The sequence below is a fragment of the Capricornis sumatraensis genome, chromosome 7, assembly GCF_032405125.1.
Source record: "Capricornis sumatraensis isolate serow.1 chromosome 7, serow.2, whole genome shotgun sequence".
NCBI lineage: Eukaryota > Metazoa > Chordata > Mammalia > Artiodactyla > Bovidae > Capricornis > Capricornis sumatraensis.
The window spans coordinates 119,476,297-119,503,860 of NC_091075.1; the positions used below are offsets into that span (position 1 = coordinate 119,476,297).

Consider the following 27,564-nt stretch of genomic DNA (forward strand, 5'->3'; position numbering starts at 1 on the left):
CCCTCTGCACAGCCATTTCTGCTGCCTGCCCGCGCCCAAGCAGACCCTCAGGCACACTGACCTCAGTGGTGGTGAAAGTGGGGAGCGGCCCATGTGCCCTGATGGCAGCGACGGCAGCCAGAGCCACTCCTGTTCAGCCAGAAGCTGCATCTGAGGCTGCCTTTCAGGCCTGCCGGGGACACAGCTTTCCTGGGGGGCACCCACGATGTGCCTGCTGAGCCCAGAGAGAGTGGATGGCCCACAGCAGTGATGGACACGGGGCACATGGCTGGTGTCCACGCTGCCCACTGTTTTAGAAATTATGCAGGATCTGAACAACATTCAGAGTGACTCAGAGACAGGACCTTTTCTTGTTCACAGAGAGAAAAGTAAAATATTAACTTTGGGCGTTAGAAAACTTCTAGCATTCCTTAAGAAGCCTGGACTGCAGGGGCAGCCCCTCTGGAGACCTGGTGGGGGGATCTGGTCTCTTCCCGAAAGAACCAACACGTTCGTCTCCTCGGGCCCATCTCTGCAGAGGGCTCAGTTAAGGAGGCAGAGCTGAAGCCCCAGGACGTGTTCTGGGCACACACGCAGGCCCAGCTGAAGGGCTGGGGCTCCTCCCGGGCCCCCCTTCCAGGGGGTGAGTCCTCCTGGGAGGGGGCTTCACCAGGAGGTGCCAGCAGAGCTGGCCGGGTGGGTGGGTGCTCTATCCTAGGTCCAGGCTTGCCCTGTGCTGTGGGGAGACAGGGGTGAGCTTCTCCCGGCCTCCTTGCCCGCCACCCCGGCCTTGGTCTGCAGGGCAGTTCTCTGCAGGCGATTCCGGGTCCTTAGGGCCATGCTCGAAGGTAGGGAGGGGTGAGGGGCGTTGGTGCATCAGAGGCGGGAGCCTGCAGCCCGGGTGCCCTGGACTGGTCCTGAGGATGCAGGGAATACGTGTGGGACAGGTACGTGTGGAGGGCTGGTCAGTTCCTCCCACGCCTCCATCCAGCAGTCTCCCACCTCGAATGCAGAAGGGCAGGGGTGCAGACACCCTGTCCTCAGGGCACTCACAGGGCAGCGGGAAGGAGGCTCAGACAAAGCTGAGTTCGCCCGCAGGCATGGGGCATGGAGGAGAGACCGACCACGGGAAGCGGGGGACGGGAAGGCACCAGAAACAGCAGATGCGGCGGGGGGGAGGAGGACGCCAGGATGGAGCACGAGGCAGGCGCGGAAGGAAGGCTGGGGGAGAGGCAGGCGGCGGCCGGGGCTCTCTGACCCGCCCCGTGCGGTGAGAAGCCGGCAGGGCTCTGAGCAGGGTACGGCGGAATCCGATTTCCATTCTCACGCTCACTGCGCAGCTTGCTGGGCTGGAGAGGGGCAGGTGACCCTGGGCCAGGGGCCGGGGCCGGAAGGAGAACCCTGGTCTCGGACAGCAGGGGCTGGAGGAGTCGCCTCAGGGGCCCCATCCTGTTAACTGAGAGAGCCAGAGGGGTGTGCGGGCCAGACACGTGCCCAGGTCTGGGGGTCCGGGCTTTCCCTTGCGACTGGTTTTGTCTGTGTTCAGGAAAGTTCTCTGAGGCTTGCTGAATGTTCATTTAACCCTGTCTTCTCATTTCCCCTAAATGTTCTAATTAACTCAATTTGGGAGGTAATCTCACAGGTGGGTTCCAAGCACGAGTTTAAAAGCATCTGTTCTGTGGCTAGATGCCCGGTTCCCCTATCGACGCTTATCAAACCCACCCACACTTTCTCACTGGCTGGTGGATGTGCAGGATGTGGAGGCCAGCTGCGCTCAGCACGGTTCCTCGCGTTTCACCAGCCCACTGCTGTCCTGCTCAGCGTGCTTTTCACCTGTGAAGACAGGGCACTGCCCGTCTCCAAGGCCACCTGCCAGCATTCACACTGCCAGGACACCCCTGCTCTAGACATCACGGTCTCCCAGGGTCAGCCTCCGTCCTTGCCCATGACCGGAGCACCTTGACCTTGGGGCCTGGCGACCTCCCACCCTGGAGAGCCCTCCTGGCCCTCGAGTGCCAGGACCCCTCGGGAGTTCTGGAACGAAGCACAGGTCGCTCGCTGGGGCTGGGGGTGGGGTGGGGGAGGTCGGATTTACACCGACTTCGGCCACATACCTGGCCGCTTCCCAGGGACCACTTCCACCGCCCCGGTTCCGGGGGAGCTGCCCCGCCCAGGCCTGTGCCCTCCTCGGTCCCCGGATCTCAAGCACAAGGGCCGGTTATCTCAGAGGAACCTCCGGGGGCGGCGCCGCTGCCTCCGCCGACCTCGTGGCCCCAAGGAGCCCAAAGGACCCTTAAAACCCGGGGTCGCAGACGCCGCTCGCTCGGCGGCCGGCGCGTGGGTGCGGGGATGGGAGCACGCGGGAAGGTGCACGGGGGGCTCAGCGGGCTCCAGGCCGGGGCGCCCGGCAGGTGCGGCCGGCGGGGCGGGGCGGGGCGCCGGGCCCGGGGGGCGGGCGGGCGCGGCCTGCAGCCGCCCGCGTGGTCTGCGCGGCGCCCGCTCCTGGAAACAGGAGGCCGCCGCGCCGGAAGCCCCGCCCGCGCGCGCGCCCTGTCCCCGCCCGGTGGAGCGGCTGCTGGCGCGGCGCGGCGGCTCGGCACGGCGGCGCCCGGGCGCAGGCAAGCGGGCGGAGCGGCGGACGGCGCCCAGGCCGCGCCACGCGCCGGGCTCGCGGCGGAGCGCGCCGGACTGGTCGGGGCCCGCGGCCGCCCGCACCTTTCCATGGGCAGCTCGCACTTGCTCAACAAGGGCCTGCCGCTCGGTAAGGCCGCGCGCGCGCATTTCCGGCCGCGGGGGCGGGGCGGGGCGGGGCGGGGACGCGGGGGCGGGCGGGGCGGGCGCGGGCTTTGTGTGCGAGTGCGCGTGCGCGCCGGCGTCCGCGCGCTGGGGGCCGGGGGCCGGGGCCGCCGGGGGCGCCGTGCGCATGCGCGGGCTGCTGCGTGCGAGTGCGCAGCTCCCCCGCCCGTCGGTGGCGCCGTGCGCGTGCGCGTGCTGCTGCGTACGTGTGCGCGCCGGCGTCCGGGGGGCGGGGCCGGGGTCAGGGCCGCGGTGGGCGCCGCGCGCGTGCGCGGGCTGCTGTGCGCGAGTGCGCGTGCGCCGCCGCCCCGCCCGCCCGCCCGCGCAGGTGACACAAAGGGGTGCGGGGCCCTCAGGACCGTCGCGGCCGGGACTCCGCGCCCGAGGCGGGGGCCCTGCCGGCATGTCCGCCCTGCCGTCCCGGCTGGCGGGGCTCCTGCCGGCGGGGCCCCGCAGGGAGGCCGGGCGCGCCGGTGGCCCCGAGTCCTCTGGGGCTGGGCCTTCCGGGGCTTTGCGCCCCCGTGCACTGCCGACCCGCTGCGGAAACGTCTGACGGGGCGCGGCGGCGGGGGTGACACCCGTCCCGGGCCCGTGTCCGCCCGAGCGACCGGACGGTTGTGGCCGCGTTCGTCTCACCCTGTCCCCTCCTTGCTCTGTCAAGTGTGGGGAGCAGGCACACTCCGTGCCCGGGCGGCGCCCCGAGCCTGCGACCGGGGGCGGCCCGCGGTGGGGCTTTGCTGGCCGCCGCGCTCCGCCGCCGTCGGGCTGGGCCGTGTCCACCTGTCACTGCCCCCGAGCAGGCCCAGCTCCCCCGGCTGGGCCCCCCTCGCGGTGGGGGCGCGTCCGGGCCCCGGGCTCCGAGGTCTGTGGACGCAGGAGCGGCCGTGGGTTCGGGCGGGGCTCCCTCTGGCCGGTGCCTGCCTGCCGCGGAGGGCCCCCCCCCCCCCCCCCCCCGGCCCTGGGCTTGCCGGGAGGGCGGCCTGTGGCGGGCAGCCTCCTTTCCGGTGATGCTCGTCTCTGTGGTTGGTTAGGACAGGCTCGCTGTTGGGGCGTGCGATGGGATTGGTTTTCTTCCGAGTCCGCCCCGAGGAGTGATACCACCCCTCCCGCTTCTCTGGATGACTGGACAGTTGGGTCGCACACGAGGGGTCCAGAGTGGGGTCTGCAGGTCTTATCCCATGGGGGCACCTTCTCCCTCTCCAGGATCCCCATTTGGGTGCAACTCTCAAATGTATGTACGCAGAGGCAGACAGATACTCAGGAGAAAGCTTGTCTCCAGCAGTGTGGACGCGTGGGTGCCCTGTGGGTTAGCGTCTCCTGTCCATTCTTGCACGGGGCGGCATCTCTGAGCCTCTGGACGAGTGGCCGCAGCAGGCAAGAGCACAGGCCTGGCCCTCAGGGAGCCCAGGCTGAGCCCCTGCCTGGTGCACGGTCGTGGATGCCTTGTGCTCTCTGCGCCGCGGCTGTAGAGGGGCTGGAGCGTGAGAAGTGGGGCCACGTGACTGAGCGGGTGCCACCTGTCAGATGGAGGGGCAGGGCGGGGGATGGGGAGGGTGCTAGGCCCTGGGGGCAGGGGGCAAGGCTCAGGGCCGGGGTCCCTGTGCAGACTGTCTCTCTGGAAGGCAAGAGGGTGGCATACAGAGCCACAGTTTGTTTCACAATGAACCTGCCCCTCTCTGTCCCTTGATTTGGGTGAAGTTCTTCCTGGGACTCTGAGCGTTGTGAGGGTAGCAGGGCATGTGCACACAGGTGGGCGCGAGTGAAGACGGTGGGAGAGATGAATTCGCCTGGCGAGGAGTCTTCGGGACACGCGTGCCCCTCGTCACGGCTTTTATCTAGCACGTGTGCAGGGCACCTTTCGGTTTCTGAGGAGCTGACAGGACACTGCGGTGTGAGGCTGACTCTTGGTGGGTGGTCCTGCTGCGGGCGCTCTGAAGCCCTGTGTGCGTGGGGGAGCCCCCTGGCCTTGCCCCCAGGGGCCCAGCATCCACCACAGCCAGACCCGCCCTGTCAGTGTGGCCAGACCCCTGCTCAGACGGCTGTGCTGGGGGCGGGGGTGAGCTGGAGAAGGCGTGGCTGCTGCCGGCTCTTCCGACAGAGTGACACGGGGGTGGGCAGGGGGCCTTGGTGTGTCAGGGCTGTGACTGGTAGTCAGCCGAAGGGCACATCCTGACCGATGGGTGACCAGGAGCCGCAGTGTGCAGGCCGGAAGCCTGGTGGAGTGTGGGGGCCGTGGGGCCGGGGAGGTGGCTGGAGGGCTGGACGTGGGGTCAGGGACCCTGTTCGTGGCTGCAGAGTTTGGAGCTTGAGTTTGAGGCGGCAGTTCTGGGGCTGGAGCGGAAGCAGAGGCTGTTCGGAGGTGAGCTCTGGGAGTGTCCGCTTTGCAATGCTCCGTAGCCCTGCACCAGGCGGTGTGAGCCAGCGCGTGCCCCTGAGCCAGTGCTCCGGGTGCATTGAGGCCTAGGCCCGGGCTCTCAGGAACCCGGGGCGTTCTGCAGATGGAGAGATGTGCTGTGACCAGTCTGGGGGCTCAGCGACTCTGGTGACCCTGGAGTCTGCCAGCCACAGCCCCGGTCTCTCCTAGAGCAGCCGCACCCTGGGGAGCTGTGCCCGAGGGTACAGCCCAGGCGCGTGGTGGCTGGGGGGGGGCGGGGGGGGGCGCGGGGCCGCGCGCCCGGTGTGTGGCATGGGCGGGAGTGAGCGCGAGACGGTGCAGAGTGTCTGTCCCCCACGCAGCTCCCCGCTGCCGGCAGCGCCCCTCAGCGCGGCTGTCAAGTCGCAGCCCGTGTCCCCAGCCGCCCCCTCTAGTCCCTTCCATCCCCGCTTGCTGCTATGTGGTGTCGCTCCAGGGCGCCATCTGCCTGTCCTGGGGTCTGGGAGGGGTGTCGACGCGGGTGCCTGCTGGGCCTTCGCCAGTGCCCTCCGTCCTGGTGGGCCCGAACTAGGCAGCGGCTGGCGTCGACGTCCGCCTTGGCCCTGCAGGTCCAGTCATCTCTCTCCCAGCATTTGCCTGGGAGCCGGGGGAGCTCAGGGCTGTGTCCGGCCCTCAGAGGGGCTTCCTCTCTTACCGGCCGCTGCGTCCCCCTCACTGTGCCGCTGGATGCAGGCGTGCACGCTGGGCACTGCCCCCATGATTGGCTCCTGGTTCCCGTGGCCACGCTGCCCATGAAGCCTGTCCTCTGCCGTGGGGCCAGCGTGGTTCCTGTGTCAGGCTGGTCATCAGAAGTCCCTGCCTCCCCATGTGCTCACCGAGTGCGCCCAGAAGCCCAGCCCGGCAGAGCTTGTGTCCTGGTCTCAGGACCCCAAAGGTCGACTGGCATCCGTGTCCATCCCTGAGCAAAACCAGAGAGGGCAGGAGGGGACCAGGGAGGCTGGTGGGGGGCGAGACTGGGAGGAAAAGGAGAGTGGAGTCTAGTGGGGAGGCTGCAGCCCAGCAGGTGCGGCCCCTCCCCCAGCAGGTGCGGCCCCTCCCCCAGCAGGTGCGGCCCCTCCCCCAGCAGGTGCGGCCCCTCCCCCAGCAGGTGCGGCCCCTCCCCTCCAGCAGGTGCGGCCCCTCCCCCAGCAGGTGTGGCCCCTCCCCTCCAGCAGGTGCGGCCCTCCCCCAGCAGGCGTGCCTGTCTCCATGCCTCTCCTCTCACCCCCGGCACACCTACCCCGAGCGCCCACAGCACCTCCGTGGGGTCAGCAGCTGCAGGGAGGGAGGGGACGGGGCCAGGCCCCTCTGCCCAGGGCCCCCTCTTCCCAGAGCCCTGGGTCTGGAGCTGACCAGGATGGCGTGTGGTACCTGGGAACCTGGGGCTGTCAGGAGGTGACCCACCTGCTCCTCGCAGCCCTGTCACTGAGGGGACGGAGCCTCTGCCCTGGCAGGTGCCCTGACTGTCAGCCACCTGCCTCCAAGATGGGCCCTCCCCACGGTCACTGGAGTCACCCAGGGGCAGGGGATCCCCATCGCTTCTGTCCCCAGAGCTGCTTTGAAAGGAGCCAGCCGTGCGTCAGCTCCAGGCAGGGCCCGGTTTCTGGAGAGGGTGAGGGGCAGGTGTGTCTGCAGTCTGCAGGGTGAGGGACCTCTGGCTGCGACCCCTTCCCCTCTGTCACTCCCACCCCTGCTCCCCTGGGGGGAGGAGTGCAGACCCCCGTGTCTCCCCTGAGACGGGTGGCTTGAGGGCAGGAGCCCCTGAGCCTCGTCCAGTCAGGGTGGGGTCGGCGGCCCAGCAGGACAGCCCTGCACCCACAGGGGGCATGGGACGTGTCTGGGTGCCACCGCGGGGCCATGCCTGCTGGCCATGGGCCTCGGTCCCTGCGGGCGTCCTCCACCCTCCTTAAAGGGGCGCCATTTGCCTGGAGGCCGGGAGGCGCCTGGCGGGGTGTGCAGGGCAGGGGTGGCGCGGGGCCCTGAGGCTAACTGTTGGTCCGCCCTGGGCGTGACCGCGACCCCCCAGGCTGTCCCTGCAGCCCCGAGTCGGGCTCTGCCGTGGGTGTGCTGAGCAGTGAGGTCACTTACAGGCTGCTGCGTGCCTGTTTCTAGAAGCCAGGCGGGGCTTAGCATTTTCACCGCACGAGTGTGCCCAGCGCTAACCTGGAAGTTTCTCGACCATGGTCTTGCGTTACCTCCAGCACGACTGGACAGTCGAATGCCCAAGTCTTGGCCGCTGGACCCTGCCGTCCTGCCCACAGGGCCCTGGGACTGGCGCAGAGCAGACTCATGGGGTCCATCTGCCGTGCCCGCCAGAGGGCGCCTCCAGTCTGTGCGTTGGGCTACCTGGGCCCTCCACCTGTCCAGACTGGCACTGGAGCCCCCAGGCCCACAGAGGGTGGGCACCCCCTGCCCCGTGGGGAGGGACGTGCCGGTCCCTGGCTGCTCGGCACGGCAGGGCTTCCTTTTGAGGCCCTTTTCACAGTGGGTGGCCCGGCGGTGGGCCCAAGAGCCCAGGGTCCTGGCTGCCGTACCAGGGCCGGAAGGGCGTGGCATGGGGCCTCGCTTGAGGGGCGGAGCCCAGCCCTAGGCGGGCAGGGCGCTGGTGCCTGGGGACCCGTGAGTGACCACGTAGGCCCATCAGGCGCCCCCCCCCACTTCCTGTTTCTCTGGGGTTTAGGGAGGAGGTTGGGGGAAGCCTCCTGCCAGAAGGCCGGCTGCAACTCCTCTGGAGTCCCATCACCTGCACACGCAGGTCTCCGTGGGCAGAGGGCCGCACAGAGGCTAGCCCCACTTGGCCGTGCAGAGGTGACTGCTGTGGCCTGCCCCTGCTGCCCCTGCAGTTGGGGCTGTCTGAGTGCCCTCTCCTGGCCCTGCCCGTCGGGGCACAGGGGTGGGCCAGGGGGCCATTGCACTCGGCAGAACGCCCCCCACCCCTGGTTGTGATACGTTGTTGGGCATGAAGCCGGGGCCCCGAGGCAGCTCTGCTGAGCCAGGGCGACCCCAAGGGCGGCCAGCGTCCCTGGCGGCCGGCTCGCCACCTGGCCGGGCATCCCCCGCCCGTCAGTGTCCCCGAGCGCCTCCTGAGAGGCTGAGGCCTGGGGGCTGGCAGTGAGGTTGCTGCGGTTCGGTGGGGTGACGTCCTGTCCCGGGGCCATGTCTGCGGTGTTGGGGGGACACTTGCTGTCTGACTAGTTGAGGGCGGTTTTCACGGAGTGAAGTTCAGGCAGAGGAGCGTTGCTGTTGGCACCATGGAAACGTCGGTTTCCCACGTTCTGTGGTTTCAGAGAGGAGCGCCGCTGCTCTGTATGAAGGGAGCCTAGTGTGTGTCTGAGGCTCCGGTAGCACAGCTCTGGGGCACCGAGTCCTTTCACGACGGGGCTACCGTCCACGCTGTGGGGACTGGGGCCCAAGGCATCATGACCCCCGCTCATGGGCATGTGGAAGGTGGCAAGCAGGACCCAGATGCCAGGGGGCTTCAACCCTCACGGCCACGTGGGGGTGACCCTCAGGCCACACGGGAGCTGGTGATGGGATTGGCTTGGGTGCTGGCCGCCCATTGAGTGGTGGGCCTGGAGAGGAGCAGCCTGCCGATGGAGGGGCTGTTGCAAGTGGGCTGCCTCTGCCCTGTATTCTGGCTTTGTGGCCTGAGCCTGGCCTGCTGGCCAGGACTTCTTGGGAGGAGCCGGATGAGGAAGGTTTCGGGCAACCCAAGGTGTGGGTCGTGGCTGGGTTGTCCTGCCCTCAGAAAGGCTGTGCGCAGATGGGAGTTGGGGCAGGGGGCCTCTGGACGTCACTGTCCACGGGTCCCAGGAGTCTGTGGGGCTGGCCTCCTGCAGTCCGACACAGCTGTGCAGCCCAGGGTAGGGTGAGAAGGAGGCCTGCTTGGCGCTCTCTGTGTACACAGGCCCTTTTCCTGGCAGCCGCTGTGAGGGGGACAGGGCGCCTGGGCCTTGGGAGGCCCCTGCCCCGTAGCAGGCACCCATGGTCTGCCCCGTGCTGGGGGTGGCCTCACCCCAAGATGGTCTGTGCTCACCCCCAGCCCCCGATCCTCAGCCCACATCCCTGATGGCGTGTGACCCGCGTGAGGGCCCCATCATGGCCCAGCCACTGACCAGGGTCGTCCTTCCCCCTGGAGCTGTCTGGGGAAGACCACCTCTAACTCTAGCCCCGGCCGCAGGATGCTGCCCAAGGGGGCCAATGCGTGCACTGGCCTGGGGAGCCCCCGCCTCTAGGCCTGCAAGGGGGTGTCCAGGTTGGGGTCTGCATTCCGGGGGCCTCTCCCCAGCAGCCTCCATGGAAGCCCAGTCTGTTTGCCCCATCCCAGGCTCAGGAAGCGATGGGCCCCACAGACGTGTTCCCTGGGCCGTCCACCCTCCACCCCTCCCAGCTCACGCACAGGGTGGCGTCTGGGGGGTCCCGGGCACGTGGGTGCCACCTTCGGGGTGAGCCTCTTGCCTCTGAGTTGTGGCCGTGGCCCGGCCGGTCACCCCCACACCAGGTCCCGCCCGGCGGCCGTGGGTCGAGAACATGGGAAGCCGGGCTCAGGAGTCCGGTCGGCCCTTGGTGGCGTTTAACGTGTCTCTTGTGTTTGATTTTTAGTCAGACTTTGACCCCGTGCGGGCTTCCGTGGTCGCCGTGGACGGGCGCCTGGGAGCTTTGGTTCGAGACAGGTAAAGGCGTGGGATGAGGACGCAGTGGCAGGCCGCGGTTCTGCCGGGGGACTCTGAAGACAGCCGCTTTGGACACTTGAATTCATGGTCGCGGGAGCCGCGCCCATACTGAGCGATGGCAGGTTGGTTTGGGCTCGGGAACGTGAGGCTGCCCGAGGAGGAGAGCCGCCCGGTCCCCGAGCACGTGGGGTCAGGCCAGGGACGCCCCAGGGGCCCTCACCTTGGCCCTGGGCTTTGCTTCTGGAAAGGGTCCCAGGGGAGGTGCCGGCCAGGCTGCAGGAGGCAGCAGGCTTCTCTGGACCTCCCTGCAGACTCACTGTGGCCGGGGGTCACTGCTGCCCCGGCGCTGCCAGTTGGTGTCCTCTGGCGGGGCCCCCGTGCGCGTGCCCCCCTGGTCGGTGTCTGTCAGGGCCCCGGTCTGTGTGCCCCGCCGGCTGGTTCACTCAAGGCTCCACGAGCGCCTTCTGGCTAAGAGGCCCCTGGACCCGAGGGCGTAGTTCTCAGGGCTGCGTGGGTCGAGGTTTGTGAAGTTGAAGCTGAACGCAGCCGTGGGTGGGCGTGTGCCACGCCGACGTGGGTGCTGTTCCCGAGTGAGACGCTCTGTTCTTGTGGGGGGGGGCTGGAGAGACCAGGGCGGCAGTGACTGTGTCCCCCGCGGACGGAGGGGCCTGGCGCTCTGCTGGAGGCCCAGGGCCGGGTCCGATGCAGGCCGTGGAAGCGGCCGCCTCGCGTGTCTGCTCGCCCTCCCGTGTGCACCTGGGCCTCAGGAGGAAGGAGGGAGTTTCTGATAGCCCTTCCGGGTCTCGTTTCCAGAGGTGAGGGGCTCAGGCTGCCTTCCCGCGTCTTAACACCCTGTTGCCTTTGCTGTTTCCTGCTCATCAGACGTGTGGGCAGAGGTGGTTCCGGCTGCAGCCGGCTGGGCCCTTGTCGGGTTCGGGGCAGCGAAGCTGCAGCCTGGTCTGAGAGAGAAACGTGAGGCAGGCCCGTGAGCCCCCATGTTCCGGCCTGCATGTCTGACGCCGGCTGCAGTGCAGAGGACCTGGGGCTCTGTGTCCCCAAGGCCCTGATTTGTGGTGGGGCTTCACTGCCGCCAGTGGTCCCTCAGGTGGCAGTGAGCTGTACCGACCACCCCTGGCTTTTTTTAGTTTATTTTTGACAAAGATCCCGATGGCTGGACGCACAGAGCTGGAAGTCCTCGGGTGGGCTGCACGAGGTCCGCGGCGGGTGGGCTGAGGTCCCGGCAGGGAGCTGAGCGTCTGGGTCTGTCGTTGCAGGCGTCCGACCCCCGATCATGAACGGGCCCATGCACCCCCGGCCCTTGGTGGCGCTGCTGGACGGCCGGGACTGCACGGTGGAGATGCCCATCCTGAAGGACGTGGCGACCGTGGCCTTCTGTGACGCGCAGTCCACACAGGAGATCCACGAGAAGGTATGCTGGCCGGCGGGGAGCAGGTGCCTCCTGGCCTGCCGGGAGGCGTGGGGGCGTCTCTGTTGTACCCAGGTCTTCCCCAGAAAGTGGCACCTCAGACTCAGCTGCGGTGGACGGTGCTGGCAGGGGGCAGGCGGTGCCCCCGCCCGGCCCGCACTGATGACAGCGGAGGCGGTTGCTGGGGTGCCCCGATGCCCCGATCCTGTGCCGTGTGGCTGCAGCTCTCACGACTTGAGTCCCGGAAGCTCCAGGCTCCGCGGGACGGGAGTACGTTAATCTGGTTTCTGTCTAACAGCCAGCTAGACTTCAGACCACCTTTTCCTGAGTCAGGTGAGGAAGCTGGACGAAGGTTTATAAACTCTCGGCACTTTGGAGAGCCCGCAGTGTTGGGAGAGGCCCAGACGCTGCAGGGAGAAGTTAGGCTGTGGCCAGGCCACGCCTGCCGGCCTGGCACGCCTGTTGGGCTGGCAGCAGCGGCTGAGAGGCGGGGCGGCTTCGGCACCTCGTGAGCCGGTGAGCATGGCGCCCCGCCGGACCCCGGCGCTGGGCTGGGTCAGACCCGCCCTCACGTGTCCACATCTGGCCTGGACCACCCACAGTCTTGAACGCTGGTGATCGAGGCCCCTGCCCTGTGCCTGGGAGGCTGGCAGGAGGGAGGGGACGGTTCTCTGTGGGGAGAGGCTGTCAGGCTGGGCCCCGAGTCATCGTGCAGGACACGGCTATTGCACTGCCCAGCACGCAGACGAAGACAGCCGGGCCTCGGGCGGGGAGAAGTGAGTGAGGGCGTCCCTGTGGCTCAGACAGGAAGGGACCGCCTGAACGCGGGAGGCCCGGGCCCGATCCCTGGGCCAGGAAGAGCCCCGGAGAAGGGCATGGCAGCCCACTCCAGTGTTCCTGCCTGGAGAGTCCCGTGGGCAGAGGAGCCTGCGGGGCCACAGTCCGTGGGGGCGCAGAGTCAGACACGACTGAGCGAATTAAAAATAAACGAACCTGAGTGGAAGAGAGATAGTTGACAGGGGCCCCACAAGGCCAGTGGGCAGCTGCTGCCACAGCCACGATGTGGAAACCAGCCTGAGAATCCAGGAGGAGCCGAGAGCACAAAAGGTGTCGGGAAGATCTGGACGGAACAGCAGCGCTGGCGTGAGAGAGCGGGGCATCCGCCGGCCACGCGGGTGCCCGAGGGTGGGCAGGCAGCGGCACGGGCAGAGGCTCCGGGTGGGGGCCCGAGGCGGGAGCCAGCCTCTTGCAGGAGCCTCAGGGACCCAGGGCGGTGACGGGCCAGGAGCAGAGCCGACGGAGGGGGCGGAGCCCGGTGCTGATGGGGGCACGGACCCCAGGGGGTTGGGCCCCCGAGCCAAGCAGGCCCGGGCCGCCCGCCCGGCGAGCCCCCGGCCAGTGTTTCTCCTTGAGAAGCAAGCCCCATGGCCACCCTAACCTGCCTGAGAGCCCCCAGCGGCTTCGTGCCTCATGGCTGGAACCAGACGGAGCCCAGCCGCCCTCGGCCCGGGGCCCAGGCCCACGGCGTCTGCTCGGCCAGCAGAAGGAAGAGCGAGCCGGGCTCTGGCCTTGGCCGGCAGGGGCGGCCAATCATCACCCCGGCCCGTCTCCGTGACCGGGAGGCCGAGGTGCCGGGTTCACGTGCTGACAGGACGGCGTTTCTCTGTGGCGACGGCAGTCCTGCGTGGAGGCGGCGGCTCCTCCGATAGAACGTGACCCGTGGGCAGCTTCCTGTGAGTCTTACGCTGTTTCAAACTGAAAAGATCCGTTTAGAAAGACCAGTAGAGGTAAGAGAGAGAGACAGTACAGGGAAAGCTTTCAAGAATCAGGAGCAGGTCTTCCCCGGTGGTTCAGTGGTGAAGAGCTGCCTGCCAGCGCGGGGACACAGGCTCAGCCCCTGGTTCGGGAAGGTTCCACGCGCCACACCTGGAGAGCAGCCTGTCTGCTGCCACCAGAGAACGCCCACACGCAGCACCAGAGACCCAGCACAGCCAAAACTGGACCAGCTGATTAAAAAAAAATTAAAAATTTTAAGCAATATTAAAACAAGTTTTGCCAACGAATTCGAAAACTAAGATAAAACGTGTCTTCTAAAATTGTAAGTTATCGAAACTATTTCAGCCAGTTACTATAAAACCCAAATAAGCTACTCAGTAGGCCCCTGGGCAGGGCCAGGGCCCTTGGCTTTGCAGCAAGCTCTGCCCACCCCCCACCCCTCCAGGCAGGCGGCAACCCCCCCAGCCAGCCCTCTACGTCCTGAAACCCATGGGAGCCACACCAAGGCCCCGCCTGTCAGAGAAGAGGCAGAAGTGTCGGGGAACAGAACCTTCTGCTTCAGACAGAAGAGACATTAGGACCGTGTGACCGCTGTTCTTAGGCCGGAGGGCTGCCTGACTGTACACCGCGCAGGACGCAGCAAGAAAGGAGTCCCAGGAGGGCTAGAGGAGCTCTTGGAAACTAAATGCAGGAGCAAAAAATTTAAGTTTTAGCAGGAAGCTTGGAAGACATAGTCCTGGGAAGCCCAGAGGGAAGGTGGAAGCGACGAGGAGCGTGGAGAGACGCAGGCTCCCTGGGGTGCCGGACCCCAGTGCAGCCGCCCACGGGGGCTCCCGCTTCCGCCCCCACTTTGAGCCAGGGCTGCTCGGGTGACCCAGTCCTACCAGGGGGCTGTGCAGCCTGAGCGCAGGGCTGTCTCTCCTCTCTCTGCCAGCCTGGATGGCACAACGGCGCCGAGTCCGTCTGCCAACAGAGGAGCCACACGAGACGCTGGTCTCACGCTGGGGCTGGGAAGATCCCCTGGAGAAAGGCGCGGCCATCCACTCCAGTACTCCTGTCTGGGAGATCCTGTGGACAGAGGAGCCTGGCGAGCTACAGCCCAGGGGTGGCAAAGAGTTGAGCACAGCCCAGAGGCAACCAGATGCGGCAGCTGGAGCCTGGGCAGCCACCCAGACCTTGAGGGGAAGCTACACGGAGCCTGGGGACAGCGGGGCAGCAAGACAGAAGCCCAGGACCCCGATGGCTGTGGAGCTGACACGGTCCCTAGACCACCTGGCTGCAGGCACTGGGGAAACACCAGCTCGTCTTCATAGCTGGTTGGATATTGGGCATTTTCACCACAACGTGAGAGAAACTTCAGAGCTGAAAGGAGGCTCCCATGTTCCCACCACGAGCCCAGGACAAGTGGCAGGGGCCCTCGGAGGCCCTGGTTCAGGGTTCAGACTTCACCAGCGCCAGGGTGGGGGACAGGAATCAAAGTGGCCCCAGGCGGGTGCACAGCCCCTGGGAGAAGGGTTTCAGCTAGGATTGCTCCCTGCTCCCCAGCACGCAGACCCTGAGGGGGTGTCTCGCCCCTTGGCCGCTCCCTCTGAAGCTCTTGGAGGAAAGTCAGGCCCCTACAAGGTGGAGGTGGCCGTGGAAGAGGAAAACCTGGGGTCCTGTCGAGGGCCAGGCCAGCTGGGAAAGACGGGCACGCTCAGGGAAGGGTCGTGGGGCTCCTGTTCAGCGGAGTCCCAGCAGGGACGTGCCGAGGCTGGGTGAGACAGATGTAAAGCGCAGGGGAACTCAGAGCAAGTTGTGCCAGTGGGGGCCTGCTCAGGGCACCTGAGGGACACTGGTCAGCGCCCTGTGCACGCGCCACACCCGGGAGTGAGGAGCGTCCGCAGGGGCCGTCCCCCTCCTTTGCCCCCGACAAACCAAGCGCGGCAGCTCTGCAGGTCCTGTGTGGGAAGGAGGGACCGTCTGGCTGTGAGGCAGCCCAGCGGTCTCCCCACGAAACAGATCATGTAGGACGGGGAAGAGGCGGGTGATGGGGGGTACCTGCAGTGCGCGCACCAGCTGGGGGTTCGCAGCACACAGGCCCCTCGGTGGGCAGGAACAACAGCCCCAGCGGAAGGTGAACGAGGGCAGGGCGTGGACCCGGCCCAGCAGCCTGCAGGAGTGGGTGACCCGGCCCCACCCCGGGGGCTCATGGACACCCGGGGAGCCGGGCCCCCGCGTGCCCGTCTGGCGGTGCTCCAGCAGGCCCCCGAGCATCTGGGCTGCAGTCTTCAGCCCACCGCCCTTCCACCTGGGCCGTCATCCGGAAACCCCTGGGGCCATCTGGGAATGTCAGCCCTGGGCCTCACTGAGGGTTTGTGCACACCCGCGCGTGTGTGCACGCGCGCGTGTATTTGTGTGCAGGTGTCCGTGTGTATGTGTACACGTGTGCGTGTTTCTGCATGTGTCTGTGCACATGTGCGTGTGCATATGTGCTTCTGTGTGCAGGTGTCCGTGTGTGTGTGCGTCTGTGTATACACGTGTGTGCACATGTGTTTTGTGTGCAGGTATCTGTATATGTGTGTGTGTGTGCAGGTGTCCATGTGTGTGTCTGCATGCATGTGTGTGCATGCATGCATGTCTGTGTGTGTGTGTGTGTGCGAGATGCTGGGAGGGGAGCCTCGAGGTGAGGAGGTGCCCAGCCCCCCAGCCATGCCCTGACCCACCCCTGGGCTGGTGCCTGGCGGGCACCCCTCAGGCCCCGCTGTTCCCAGTGCCTGGCCAGGCAGGCTGTTAGCCCTGTGGATTTGAGAGCATTGAGTCGCTGACAAGCTGGTCACACAGCAGGTGGAGTTTGGTGGGAGTGGACCCTGGGAGGTTGATGGCATACTGGGGGTGCTGCGGCCACTTTGCAACCAGGAAAAGGGTCACGAGGAACCAACAGGAGTGGGGCCCAGGGCCTGGGCGTGGTGCAGTGGCCCTGCGGTGGGCTCACCCTGAGGTTGATGGACCGCAGGACTGCCCTGGGAGGCGTCCGGGCTCCCCTCTGAGAACGCTGCACCTAGTACCGGTCCCAGGGATGCTCGGTAGAAAAAGGACCAGGCGTGGAAAAAGGGATTTACCCAGAACCGTATGTGGGTGAGCCACACCAGAAGTTCAGATCGGTTCAGTTCAGTCACGTCTGACTCATGACCCCATGGACTGGAGCACGCCAGGCCTCCCTGTCCATCGCCAACTCCTGGAGTTTACTCAGGCTCATGTCCATTGAGTCGGTGATGCCATCCAACCATCTCATCCTCTGACGTCCCCTTCTCCTGCCTTCAATCTTTCCCAGCATCAGGGTCTTTTCCAATGAGTCAGCTCTTCTCATCAGGTGATCAAAGGATTGGAGTTTCAGCTTCAGCATCAGTCCTTCCAATGAATATTCAGGACTGATCTCCTTTAGGATGGACTGGTTGGATCTCCTTGCAGTCCAAGGGACTCTCAAGAGTCTCTTCCAACACCACAGTTCAAAAGCGTCAATTCTTTGGCACTCAGCTTTCTTATAGTCAGCTCTCACATCCATACATGACTACTGGAAAAACCATAGCCTTGACTAGACGGACCTTTGTCAGCAAACTAATGTCTCTGCTTTATAATATGCTGTCTAAAGTTAAAGCTAAAATCATGGTGCCCACTGGCGTGCGCCTCACATGAGGTTGGGATCGCCAGGTGTTGGGTGGGTAGTGCTGATGGGCAGATGTGCGTGGGGTGGTAGCAGCAGGGCCGGAGCCTGAAAAGGTTTGTGGGGAACTGCCCGCTCACCTCAGGGAGACCAGTGGACACACTGGGAGCCGCACAGTCTCCCAGCTTTAGAACCTTCCAGACGGCCCCGGGCCACGCCTGCTGCCTCGCGGCCCAGGACGCTCGAGGACTCCTTCCCATCCCACCTGCCTCAGCCCGCCCCTGGACACACACCCCCCTCATCCCGCTGTCCAGGCCAGACCAGGCTTCATGCGGGACCTCCCCTCCCGATGCTGGCAGCCACGTGTCCGCCTCTCCGGTTCCAGCGCCTGCCTGCGCACCCACAGTGGGCGCTGACCTCTGCCCACACGCAGCCCGCCCCCAGCCTTGGGGGCCTCCTCACAGCCCCGGCCACACGGCGTGGGGTGGCCGGAAGGGCCTTCCCAGGGACCTGCCGGCTGAGCCTCCTGCCCCACCACCCAACGCGCCCCCGCCATGTGCCCTGCCCTGTGCCCCTGCCCACCCGCGTGCCCCCGTGATCCCTCTGCCTCTGATGCCCACCCGCTGCCTGACACCGCCCTCACCAGGCCTGCGTCTGACCCCTTCCTAGGAGGCCGGGGCGGCTGTCAGGACTCGGCGTGGTCCCCCTGGCCCACTCGTGTGCCAGGGGCTGGGATCCCTGGGTCCTCTGAGCAGGGAGGGCCCGAGCCAGGCTGTCCACCCCTGTAGGACCAGGCCCCAGGCCTCTGCCGTGCTGACGGCCGTTTCTGCCTTGGACCTTTCTCCCCTGTGCTGTGTCCTCTGGGCCCCCTCGGCCAGGAGGACGAGAAGGAAGGCCGCGCCAGCCTCGAGGAAGCTGCATTCTGGGGGCCCTATGTCTGGCTCCATTGGAGGCCCCGTGATCATAGGAGAGATGAGCCCGGGGCCGTTGGCCGTCTGACAGGCTGCTGGCTCCTGCCCAGGGTCCCCCCTCAGCGCCCACACCCTGCACTCGCTGCGTGCGCTGCAGGCTGGCCGCTGCCTCAGCCCCTTGCGGCCCTGGGAGTCCAGCAGCCTCCACCCTCCCGGGGACCCCGGGTCAGCACGGGGCGCTCCGTCCGGAGAGGGGAGGGTGGCCGACAGGTCCCGTGGGCACCCCATGGCCTCTGAGACGTCACGAATTGTACCAGCCCGTTAGGGAGGGATAAACTGGGTCCCCAGCTGTGGCTGGGCTTCCACGGGCTCCCCATGGCCTCTGAGATGTTGTGGATTATACCGGCCCATTAGGGAGGGATGAACCGAGTCCCCAGCTGCGGCAGGTCCTGGAGTCTGTGATGCATTGGGTCCAGGTGGCCCAGTTCTGGGGCCCCGCCCTCGGGTCCAGAGAGAGACCTGGTAGGTCCCTGGCTGTTCAGAGCACATCCGGAGCGGACCCTCCTTCCTGGCCCTGGGCTGTGGCCCCCCGCCCCCAGCCAGGCACGTCCCGCTGGTGGCCGGGTGCTGGCAGCACGTTGGGTTCAGCTAGCGGCGGGGTGGGTGGGGCTGTGCGCGCGTGCAGGCAGGGGCTTTGCTGTGGCGCAGCGCGAGCAGACCCCTCGGGTGGGGAGGACTGTGCGCCAGGCTCTCGGGAGACCCTGGCAGCTGTCTGCTCACGTGGGCCTCACCTGGGGCGGCCCTGCTGAGACATGCACGCCCTGTCCCCGCAGGCATCGTGAGCCCCCGTGGGTGGGGTGATGCCCCGGCCACGCTCCGCGGGGTAGAGGCCGAGCTGGCAGGCCCCCCGCAGGGTCTGCACTGGCCAGGCCAGCCTCTTGGCTAAGCGCACATAAAACCTGTGCCCGCGCTTGATGCCCCTCCCAGTGTGGGGCCAGGGGAGGCCACCCCCAAGGTCCGCGGTGCCCAGGACAGAGGCCTCGGGCTGCAGCCGCTCCCTGACCCTTCCTGGGGGAGCGGCCCGCACAGTGACGGTGAGGGGTGACCACATCTGCCCCTCCCGGTGTGAAAGGGTGCCGTGTGCCCTGACCCGTGGCGGCTCCTCTTCTGGGAGCGGGTCGTGCATGGCGGCATGGCTCCCCGCCATCGGTGGTTCTGGGGGTCTCGGGTCCTCCCAGTGCCCTTGTTTTCCATCTGTTGGGGCATCCAGTGCCCAGGGAGAGGGCAGCCCCCTCCCCACTTCCCTGTGTCAGTCAGGCTAGCCCCGTCCTCTCTGTCGACCCGGCAGGTGTCCTTGGCGTGTCTGCTGGGTCGCTGTCACCCTCGGGTCACGGCAGGTGCTCGCGCGGGGACCGGGCGGCCTCCCACCTAGCCAGCCTGCTGTGCCCATGGGGGCGCAGGCTGCTCGGGGCAGCGCCAGTCAGCACGCTGCCCTCGCTGCAGGTCCTGAACGAGGCCGTGGGCGCGCTGATGTACCACACCATCACGCTGACCAGGGAGGACCTGGAGAAGTTCAAGGCTCTGCGGATAATCGTGCGCATCGGCAGCGGCTTCGACAACATTGACATCAAGTCGGCCGGGGACCTAGGTAGGCCGCTCAGGACCCTACCCCGCAGCCCTGCCCGTTGCCCTGGGCATGGCCTCGCTGCTTTCGGTCCACCGCGCGGAGGGGGCCTGGGGGCCAGGGTCCACGCAGCTCTCCGCATGTGGGCCCCGCGTCAGCTCCCCTCTGGCAGGTGCGGGCTGGCGGCACCGTCCCTCAGGAGGCCTGGGCTTCCGGCAGCGCACCTGCCCTCCTGCGGAACCTCCTGGGGACCCAGGCAGGGGCCTTTGTCCAGGGGCGGCCAGCACGCCTGTGCCAGGGTTCTCACGGCCCTGTTCACTAGATGGGCCGGAAAGGAAGCTTCTGCTGTGAGTCAGGACACCCGGGAGCGTGTACACGCTGGTGTGCGTATGGGGGTATGCGTGTGCTTGTGCGCCCGCACGCTCGAGCACACGTGTGTGCCTCGTGCCTGTGAACAGACTTCCTCGGGCTCTGTCGGGAAGTTCCTGCCTGCAGTGCTGCTTGGCCGCGGCCTCTCCATTTCCTTTGAGTCGGTCACCGCCTTGCGGGAGGCTGGGACTCACTCAGCCACGGCACCTGGTACCTGACGGCTCAGAACTGCAGAGAGAGCCACTTGCACCGTCAGCAGCCATGCGTCTCCGTCCACCCTGCCTGTGCCCGCTGAGCTCTGTCCCCCCGGTGCCCACCCCCCATCTCCACGGAGCCCCCACCTCCCCATCTTCTGTCCCCCCAGCATCCACCCCCCCGCCCCGTCTCCCATCCCCCCGGCGCCCACACCCCCATCCCCCGTCCCCATAGAGCGCCCGCCCCCCCCCAGCACCCACCCCCCATCTCCCGTCCTCACAGCGCCCACCCCCCCATCTTCCATGCCCCTGGTGCCCACACCCCCATCCCCCGTCCCCACAGAGCACCCACCACCCTGTCCCCCGTCCCCCCAGCATCCACCCCCCCCGCCCCGTCCCCCGACCCCCCGGCGCTCCCCCCGCCCTCTCCCGTCCCCGCGCAGCATCCACCCCACTGCCGCCTGGCAGGCTGTGTGCTTTCTGAGCTGGTGTGTCCCTGGGCCTCGTGCCTGCTGACGGAGCTGGTCCTCTCTGCCTTTCAATTTCACCAGCTGGGGCTGCATCCTTCTTGCAGGGATGTCTGAAGCCCTGCAGGGCCTGGTCTCTGTTGGGCGTCGCCTTCTTTCCGAGTCTGATGGGGACTCCAGCTCCTCCTGCTCAGTTTTCTGTGCACTGCCCCCCACCACCACCCCGCCCCCTCCTGCGTCCTCCCTTATGCTGAGAGGCGGCGGGGGGAGGAGCAGGGGAGGCCGCTGCTTGGGGAAGAGTGGCCTGGCTGAGACCCATTCCAGGAAGGCCCAGTGGCTGGGGGTCCAGGGCAGGGGCAGGTAACCTGCCTTGATCTTCGACCTTCAGGCCAGGACGTGTCCCTGGGCCTGTCCCAGGTGACACCCGAGACCATCCCAGTGACCGCCCCGCGTGCCTTGCATCTCCAGGAATTGCCGTCTGCAACGTGCCGGCCGCGTCCGTGGAGGAGACCGCCGACTCCACCGTGTGCCACATTCTCAACCTGTACCGCAGGACCGCGTGGCTGCACCAGGCGCTGCGGGAGGGCACGCGCGTCCAGAGCGTCGAGCAGATCCGGGAGGTGGCCTCCGGGGCCGCCAGGATCCGCGGCGAGACCCTGGGCGTCATCGGACTAGGTGCGCTGGCCTCTGCCCGCAGCCGCCTGTGGACGGAGAGGCCGGCTGGGCCGGGCTGTTGGCAGGTCCCTGGCCTGGGATGGCTGTCCAGCCACGGAGCAGCGCTGGGTGGCTGGGTCTCTTAGCTGCCCCAGGAGCAGCAGGCGGGGCCACACGCCCACCCGGGTGCTAAGTGCCCTCAGGGGCGGAGTCACATCTGCTCTGTGGGTGGGGTTGTGCGTACCCTGTGGCCGGGGTCATGCGTGGCCTGTGGGCGTCCACGCTCATGCCCGCTCAACCTGCCGAATGCTCAGGGCTGTGAGGTGGGGGCGAGGGGGCTGCCCTGAGTCCTGTCCGGGGTGGAGGGAGGCTGCTCGCTGCCCCCCTCGCTTGCTCTCGTGCCCTCCTGGCCAGCGCCCTGGACCCAGGTAGCAGACCAGGGAGCAGAGGCGTGCTGGGGCAGAGGGACGAGGGGGTCGGGCCTCGGGGGCTGAGGAAGCGGGGGAGGGAGAGTGTGGACGGAGCAGCCTGCCCTGCCTGGGGGCGTACCTCCTGTGCCCCCATCTGTGATCCCCAGGGTTCTCCACGGCAGAGGCCCCCGATGTGCAGCCGTGGGGAGCTGCAGGGCAGAGACGCACCTGCGTTAGGTCAGGACCACGGGCGTCTGAAGACGTGGGGAGAGCCCACCCCTGATGTGACTTGCTGTCCTGCTGGACTGCTCACACAGACACTGGGCTGGTCAGAGCCCCATAGCCGTGCAAGCACCCTACACTCAGCAACGGGGCCCCTGTGCCCGGAACCAGCCAGAGTGGGGCCGGTGGGCCCGCTCGGTGTGGAGGAGGAGGAAGGGGTGCGGGGTTATGTTCCTGGCGGGTGGGTTTGGGGCCACATCCCATCTAGGCAGTGCTGGTGCAGACATTGCTGGGTGGTCAGGCCCTGGAGGCCGCATCCTAACCGGCTCCTGGTTGTCCTTGGAGGTCAGGCCCTGGCTGGGTGCTCCGGCCCTCCCCGCGCCCCTCTAGGGACCCCCAGAGCCTGTGTTCCGGTTCCCTTGGCCTGAAAGCAGAGCGGTGGCCCCGGTGGCATGAGCTGAAGCGGGGGTCTCGGTGCCTGTGCCGCTTGCAGAGCCCAGGGTCGCAGCCGGGGTGGCTCCACACTGAGGCGCTGGCGTGCAGCTCCCGGGGACCCAAGACCCGTGCAGGGGCAGCTGCCGGACACACAGTTCCACTTTCCACATTTGTTCGTAAAAACGGAAGCCCTCTTTGGGCTTCCCTGGGTTTGAGGAGCCGGGTGCCGCAGTGCAGTGGCCGAGTGGGGGCTCCTGGCCTGCATCACCCGCCCACAGAGCCCGTGGCTGCTCCAGCCACTGCAGCACCGCCTGTGGCAGGTCCGCTGGACTGCTGGGTGCCCGTGCTCCCGGGGCCCCGGCCCTTCTCCCTGAAGCCTCGTTTCCCACGCGCCCACTGCCTGGCCTCTGGGGTCAAGCGCACGGGGTGACGCCCGTCTCCCCCTAGGGCGTGTGGGGCAGGCGGTGGCACTGCGGGCCAAGGCTTTCGGCTTCAACGTGCTCTTCTACGACCCCTACCTGGCGGACGGCACAGAGCGAGCGCTGGGGCTGCAGCGGGTCAGCACGCTGCAGGACCTGCTCTTCCACAGCGACTGCGTGACCCTGCACTGCGGCCTCAACGAGCACAACCACCACCTCATCAACGACTTCACCGTCAAGCAGGTCTGCGCCCGGGGGACGGGCGGGGGCGGGGCCGGGGGCGGGGCTGGGGGCGGGGCGGGGCGGGCTGGGCCCCTCCTGGGTCCCGGGCCTTTCAAGTGACTGGGTGTACACAGGCTTCTGTGTTGTGAGCACGTGCAGTGCACACACCTGGGTGTGGGCAAGTTTGGATGGCAGTGGCCCTCCACGTGAGTGCACGTGGGTTGTATAGATGTGTGTGTGTCCATGTTCCTAGGCTTGTGTCTGTCCACACGTGTATACACACGTGGGCACATGGTTGGGCTTCCCTTGTGGCTCAGCTGGTAAAGAATCTACCTGCAATGCGGGAGACCTGGTCCCTGGGTTGGAAAGATCCCCTGGAGAAGGGAAAGGCTACCCACTCCAGTATTCTGGTCTGGAGAATTCCATGGACTATACAGTCCATGGGGTCGCAAAGAGTCAGACACGACCGAGCGACTTTCACACACATGAGGACACACGCACATGTGGTTACATATACTTCTGTGTGTGCACACGTGTGTGCATGGGAGTGCCTGCACATTCTTGTGTGCACACGTGGAGCCGTGACTGTTGTCTGCCCCACGCCCCCAGCCCTGTGGAGGGTGAGGCCGGACACTGTTCCCACAGGCTGGGCTGGCCTCCAGGGGTCGGGGGGTTGGTCAGGCCGTGCCATCCGTGAGAACCAATGAGACCTGGACAGACAGGAGCCTACCAGGGAAGAGCCCTGCGGTGAAAGCGGGGTCACAGGCAGTGCCCCATCTCGGAGCAGGGGGAGCCTCCTTCACAGAACCAGTGAGGGGGCATCTTCAGGCCCACTGTCTGTCCTTCCCAGATGAGGCAAGGGGCCTTCCTGGTGAACACGGCCCGGGGAGGCCTGGTCGACGAGAAGGCGCTGGCCCAGGCCCTGAAGGAGGGGCGGATCCGCGGCGCGGCCCTGGACGTGCATGAGTCGGAGCCCTTCAGGTGCCTCCCGCCGCTCCTGGGGCCCCCAGCGTGGGGCCCACCTGGCTCCTGCGCTGCGCTAGCCTGGCCTGGTTGGGGTGGGGCCATGCCCACACGCGGTCTCCTGGCCATGTCTTTGGGCAGCCTGAGCTTGGCCTAGGGTAGACCTTCCTCCAGGGCCAAGCCAGGTCTCAGCGGGAGGGGAGCTCAGCTTTGCGGGCCAGGACAGCCCCAGGTCCTGCACTTGGGGGAGGGGGCGGGCTGAGACCAGGGCCCCCTGCCAAGTCTCCAAGGCCGCTGGCCCGCAGGTGGCTGTTTATAGATGCCCCGGCCGAGAGGCTGTCGGGCAGCAGGGCCTGGGGGGCGGTCCTCACCCGTGGAGCCTGCAGGGGTGTTCAGGGGCCCCAGGTCTGAGAGCTCAAATCACCTACAGGGGGCTGGGCGTGTCCCCAGTTGAGACCCTCCCCACTGTGGTCAGGGAGGGGCTGGGCAGATCTGACAAGTAGGGGTGGGCTGTGGCCAGGGTCAGGCTCTGACCTTTAGCCTCTGACCTCTTTGCAGCTTTAGCCAGGGCCCCTTGAAGGACGCACCCAACCTGATCTGCACCCCGCATGCGGCCTGGTACAGCGAGCAGGCCTCCATCGAGATGCGTGAGGAGGCGGCCAGGGAGATCCGGCGAGCCATCACAGGTAGGCGGGGTGGGGCCGCGTCCGTCTGCTGGCAGGGGTGGGGGGTGGGGGGCCCAGGCTCCTGTGGGGGCCTTGGGGGCGGGGCGCGGGGCGGGGCACAGATTGGGCGCGGAAGGAGACAAGACCCAGCAGGGCCTGACGTTTCCGCGCCGCAGACCCTGAACGCAGGGGTTCTTGGCGTCGCGTCTCTGACCCGCCGTCACTGTCCTGGGGGTGTCAGCTCATGTGTCTTTCTCCTAACCTTTGACGAAGTCTGTGTGTGCACGCTTCCTGGGCGGGCCCGTCAGCTCTGAAACCTCTGGCCTGAGCAGGCACCAGTGAGCTGAGGTCGCCCGCCTGAGGCTGGGGGTCCCTGAGCTTCAAGGGGGACCCTGCCCAGACAGGCGCGGCCCGCTCTGCCTGAGGGCTGTGCGCCTGCGGGGGTGGCCCCGTCCCGATCAGAGCCCCACCGGGCCCTGGCGGCTTCCGGACGCAGGCCCCATCCTTCGCCCCCCGCCCCCCCTCGCGCTCCTCAGGCCGGATCCCTGACAGCCTGAAGAACTGCGTCAACAAGGACCACCTGGCGGCTGCCACCCACTGGGCCAGCGTGGACCCCGCCGTGGTGCACCCCGAGCTCAATGGGGCCGCCTACAGGTGAGCGGGGCTCTGGGCCGGACGTGTGCTCACTGGGCCCCCGGGGCCCTGGGCAGCTGGGGCACGCGCGCCCGAGCAGGCGGCAGCCTTCGGGGTGGTGGATGGGGCGCCGTCCTGGGTCTCGGCTGCACGGAGCGGGGCGGGACTGGACGGGGCACCCCCCGGGCTCATGCGCCGCCTCCTCCCCCAGCAGGTACCCCCCGGGCGTGGTGGGCGTGGCTCCCAGCGGCATCCCGGCCGCCGTGGAGGGCATCGTCCCCAGCGCGATGTCCCTGTCCCACGGCCTGCCCCCCGTCTCCCACCCTCCCCACGCTCCTTCTCCCGGCCAAACCGTCAAGCCCGAGGCGGATAGAGACCACGCGAGCGACCAGTTGTAGCCAGGGCGGAGCTCCGCAGCCGGGGCGCCGGCCGAGCCCTGGACGGGTGTGTGCAGACGCGGTGCCTGCGGTGGCCGGGTCTCCGGAGGCTGGCCGGGCGCCGGGGCTGAGCTGGCGCCGCTGCCCGCGTCGACTGTAGTTGCCCCGTCCCGAGGGCCGGCCGCGCCCTGCGCCCGGCGCCCCGCGTCCTCCGCGTCCTCCGCGTCCTCGTTAAGCAGCAGCAGTTAGTAGTGCGCTCTCCCTGAACGTCCTCGTCTGTGTACAGTCTCCAGAACATCGCAGGTGTGTTCGCTCGCTGTGGGCAGGAGGGCCGGGCGGCCGCGGCGCTGCTCGCGGCCGCCCCTCCTGCGTGTGGAGCGCCCCGCACAGGCGGCTGGCAGACTTCTCAGGACAGTGACCCTCCCGGTTTCTTTTTACGCCACACAGCGCATTGTTTTTTCTACCTGCTTGTCTTATTTTTAGAATAATTTAGAAAAACAGAACCAAGGCTGTCTTTCCTAACTTTGGCATGAACCCCTTGTTTCCAACGAAGACGGCATCGCGAGGCAGCCGGGTGGGAGCGCGAGGCCTCCCTCCAGCCGCGGGTGCAGCGCCCGGCCCGCGGTGCCGTCCTGCTGATGTGGTAGGCTAGCAATATTTTGGTTAAAATCATGTTTGTGACCGTAACCATTTGTATGAATTATTTTAAAGAAATAAAAGTCCCAGAAAGAGCCAGCACGCCCAGCCTCTCTTTTAGCGGCTTTGTCTCACGGGCACACTGGTGAGGCCAGTCCTCTTCTTGGCCAGCGCCAGCGGCCTCGGAGCTGGCCGGGCAGCTCTGGGGGTCCGTGCTGGGCTCCCCTTCCTCTGGCTTCCGGAGCTGCCCGCCCTTTGTGTCCTCGCTGGAACCTGGGGGTCCTCACTGCTCTCTGCTCAGTGCTGCCTGCTTTCTCCTGGGGGTCCTGAGCCTCGGTGGAAGTGCACGTCACGCAAGCAGGGCGGTACCTGGGGTGACTGCCACTGCTGGAGCGGAGGCTTAGGAGAACACTGAGAGGCTTAGTACAGACTTTAGAAAATGACGTTGGTAAAGTTGTTCCCTTCAGGTAAAGGAAGAGAACGAGACAGCTACAGCCAGGATCAGGACTCGAGGAGGTTGCCGAACAGTTCCCAGTGTCCATCAAATCACAGAGAACGGGATGAGAACTTGCTGATGAGAATCTAAGAGAGAACGCTTGCTAAACCAACACGAAGTAAAAGATCTGAATTGCTCTATAACTTTCTAAGAAATTAGACTTAAAAAACTTTATCAAAGGAAATTACAAATGGCTTCAAACCTTAGTTCTAAAAAATACTTAAGCAGAAAAAACCCACTGATTTCCTATTGACTTGAGAGGACAAAAAGGAGGTGCTCTTTCCAATCACGTTGAGATTAACTTTCCAAATCCTTAGGGGAAAAAGAGACAGTCCAGCCTCATCTGAAGGAGTGAGCCAAGCGAGGGACTGGTGCCCTGAGAGCTCAGCTGGGGTGACTCATATGTCCTGAGCTGAGCTGGGGTGACTCCCACACCATGACCCCGGGTGGGGTGACCCTACACCGTGAGCCCGGGTGGGGTGAGGTGAGCCCAGGTGAGACTGCTTATGGGGACCAGCCCCCAGGTCTCCCCCAGGAAGGGGGTGGGCCCTGTAGAGACCACCTGACCTCAGGACCCTCCATGGGTTGGAGGGTGACCGTGTGAGGTGGGTGCCTTTGCCCTCAGGCCCAGGCCTCTCTCCCCAGCCATGGAGCGCCAGCTGCTGCCGGCCCGGTGGGGCCCTGGCCTGATGCTCTCAGGGTGGCTGCGCTGAACACAGGAGCTTGTTTCCAAAATGCTGCCCCTCCGACTCCACTGAGGATGGTGTTGAAGGGAGGTCCCGAACCCCGAGTCCCCGTGGACCCTTGACCCTGGCTCAGGGATGTTCCGCCATGCTGTGCAGGGGTTGGGGCGGGCATCGCTTGCCGTGAGCTGTGTGCAGAACCACCCGCATCCCTTCCCCAGACCCAGTGGTCGCCCCCCCACCCCGTGTCACCGCAGAACTGAGACACGCGGTGCTGGAAGACGGGTCCAGGGACTCTGCAGCACTTCTCACGGCGACCAGGACAGGGCATCCTGTCTGTCAGCCCTGCCCTGGGCTCGCCTCTGTGGGCCTGGCCCAGCAGTGGAGCCAGACCCCGGGTGTGTGCACGGAGCTCGGTGCACGTGTGTCAGCGGGGGGCCCAGTGACCGGGGCAGCAAGGCCTGTTTCTCGGAGCCAG

At 66.7% G+C, this 27,564-nt stretch overlaps 1 protein-coding gene across 4 annotated transcripts; it reads left to right on the forward strand.

The window, feature by feature from the left end:
- The first annotated feature begins 2,676 nt into the window (after positions 1–2,676).
- On the forward strand, positions 2,677–25,993 carry CTBP1 (C-terminal binding protein 1). 4 transcript variants are annotated; one of them, XM_068974933.1, is made up of 10 exons: positions 2,700–2,740; positions 9,791–9,983; positions 11,136–11,290; positions 19,121–19,265; positions 20,740–20,946; positions 22,440–22,654; positions 23,484–23,614; positions 24,155–24,282; positions 24,798–24,915; positions 25,106–25,993. In XM_068974933.1, exons 2-10 carry the CDS (start codon positions 9,977–9,979, stop codon positions 25,290–25,292), a joined length of 1,293 nt encoding a protein of 430 aa, XP_068831034.1. In that variant the 5' UTR covers positions 2,700–2,740; positions 9,791–9,976; the 3' UTR covers positions 25,293–25,993. The 4 variants fall into 4 exon arrangements, with proteins under 4 accessions (XP_068831031.1, XP_068831032.1, XP_068831034.1 ...); XM_068974930.1 differs by lacking the exon at positions 9,791–9,983 and having other exon boundaries at positions 2,677–2,740; XM_068974931.1 differs by lacking the exon at positions 9,791–9,983 and having other exon boundaries at positions 2,677–2,740; positions 25,109–25,993.
- Positions 25,994–27,564: the final 1,571 nt, after the last annotated feature.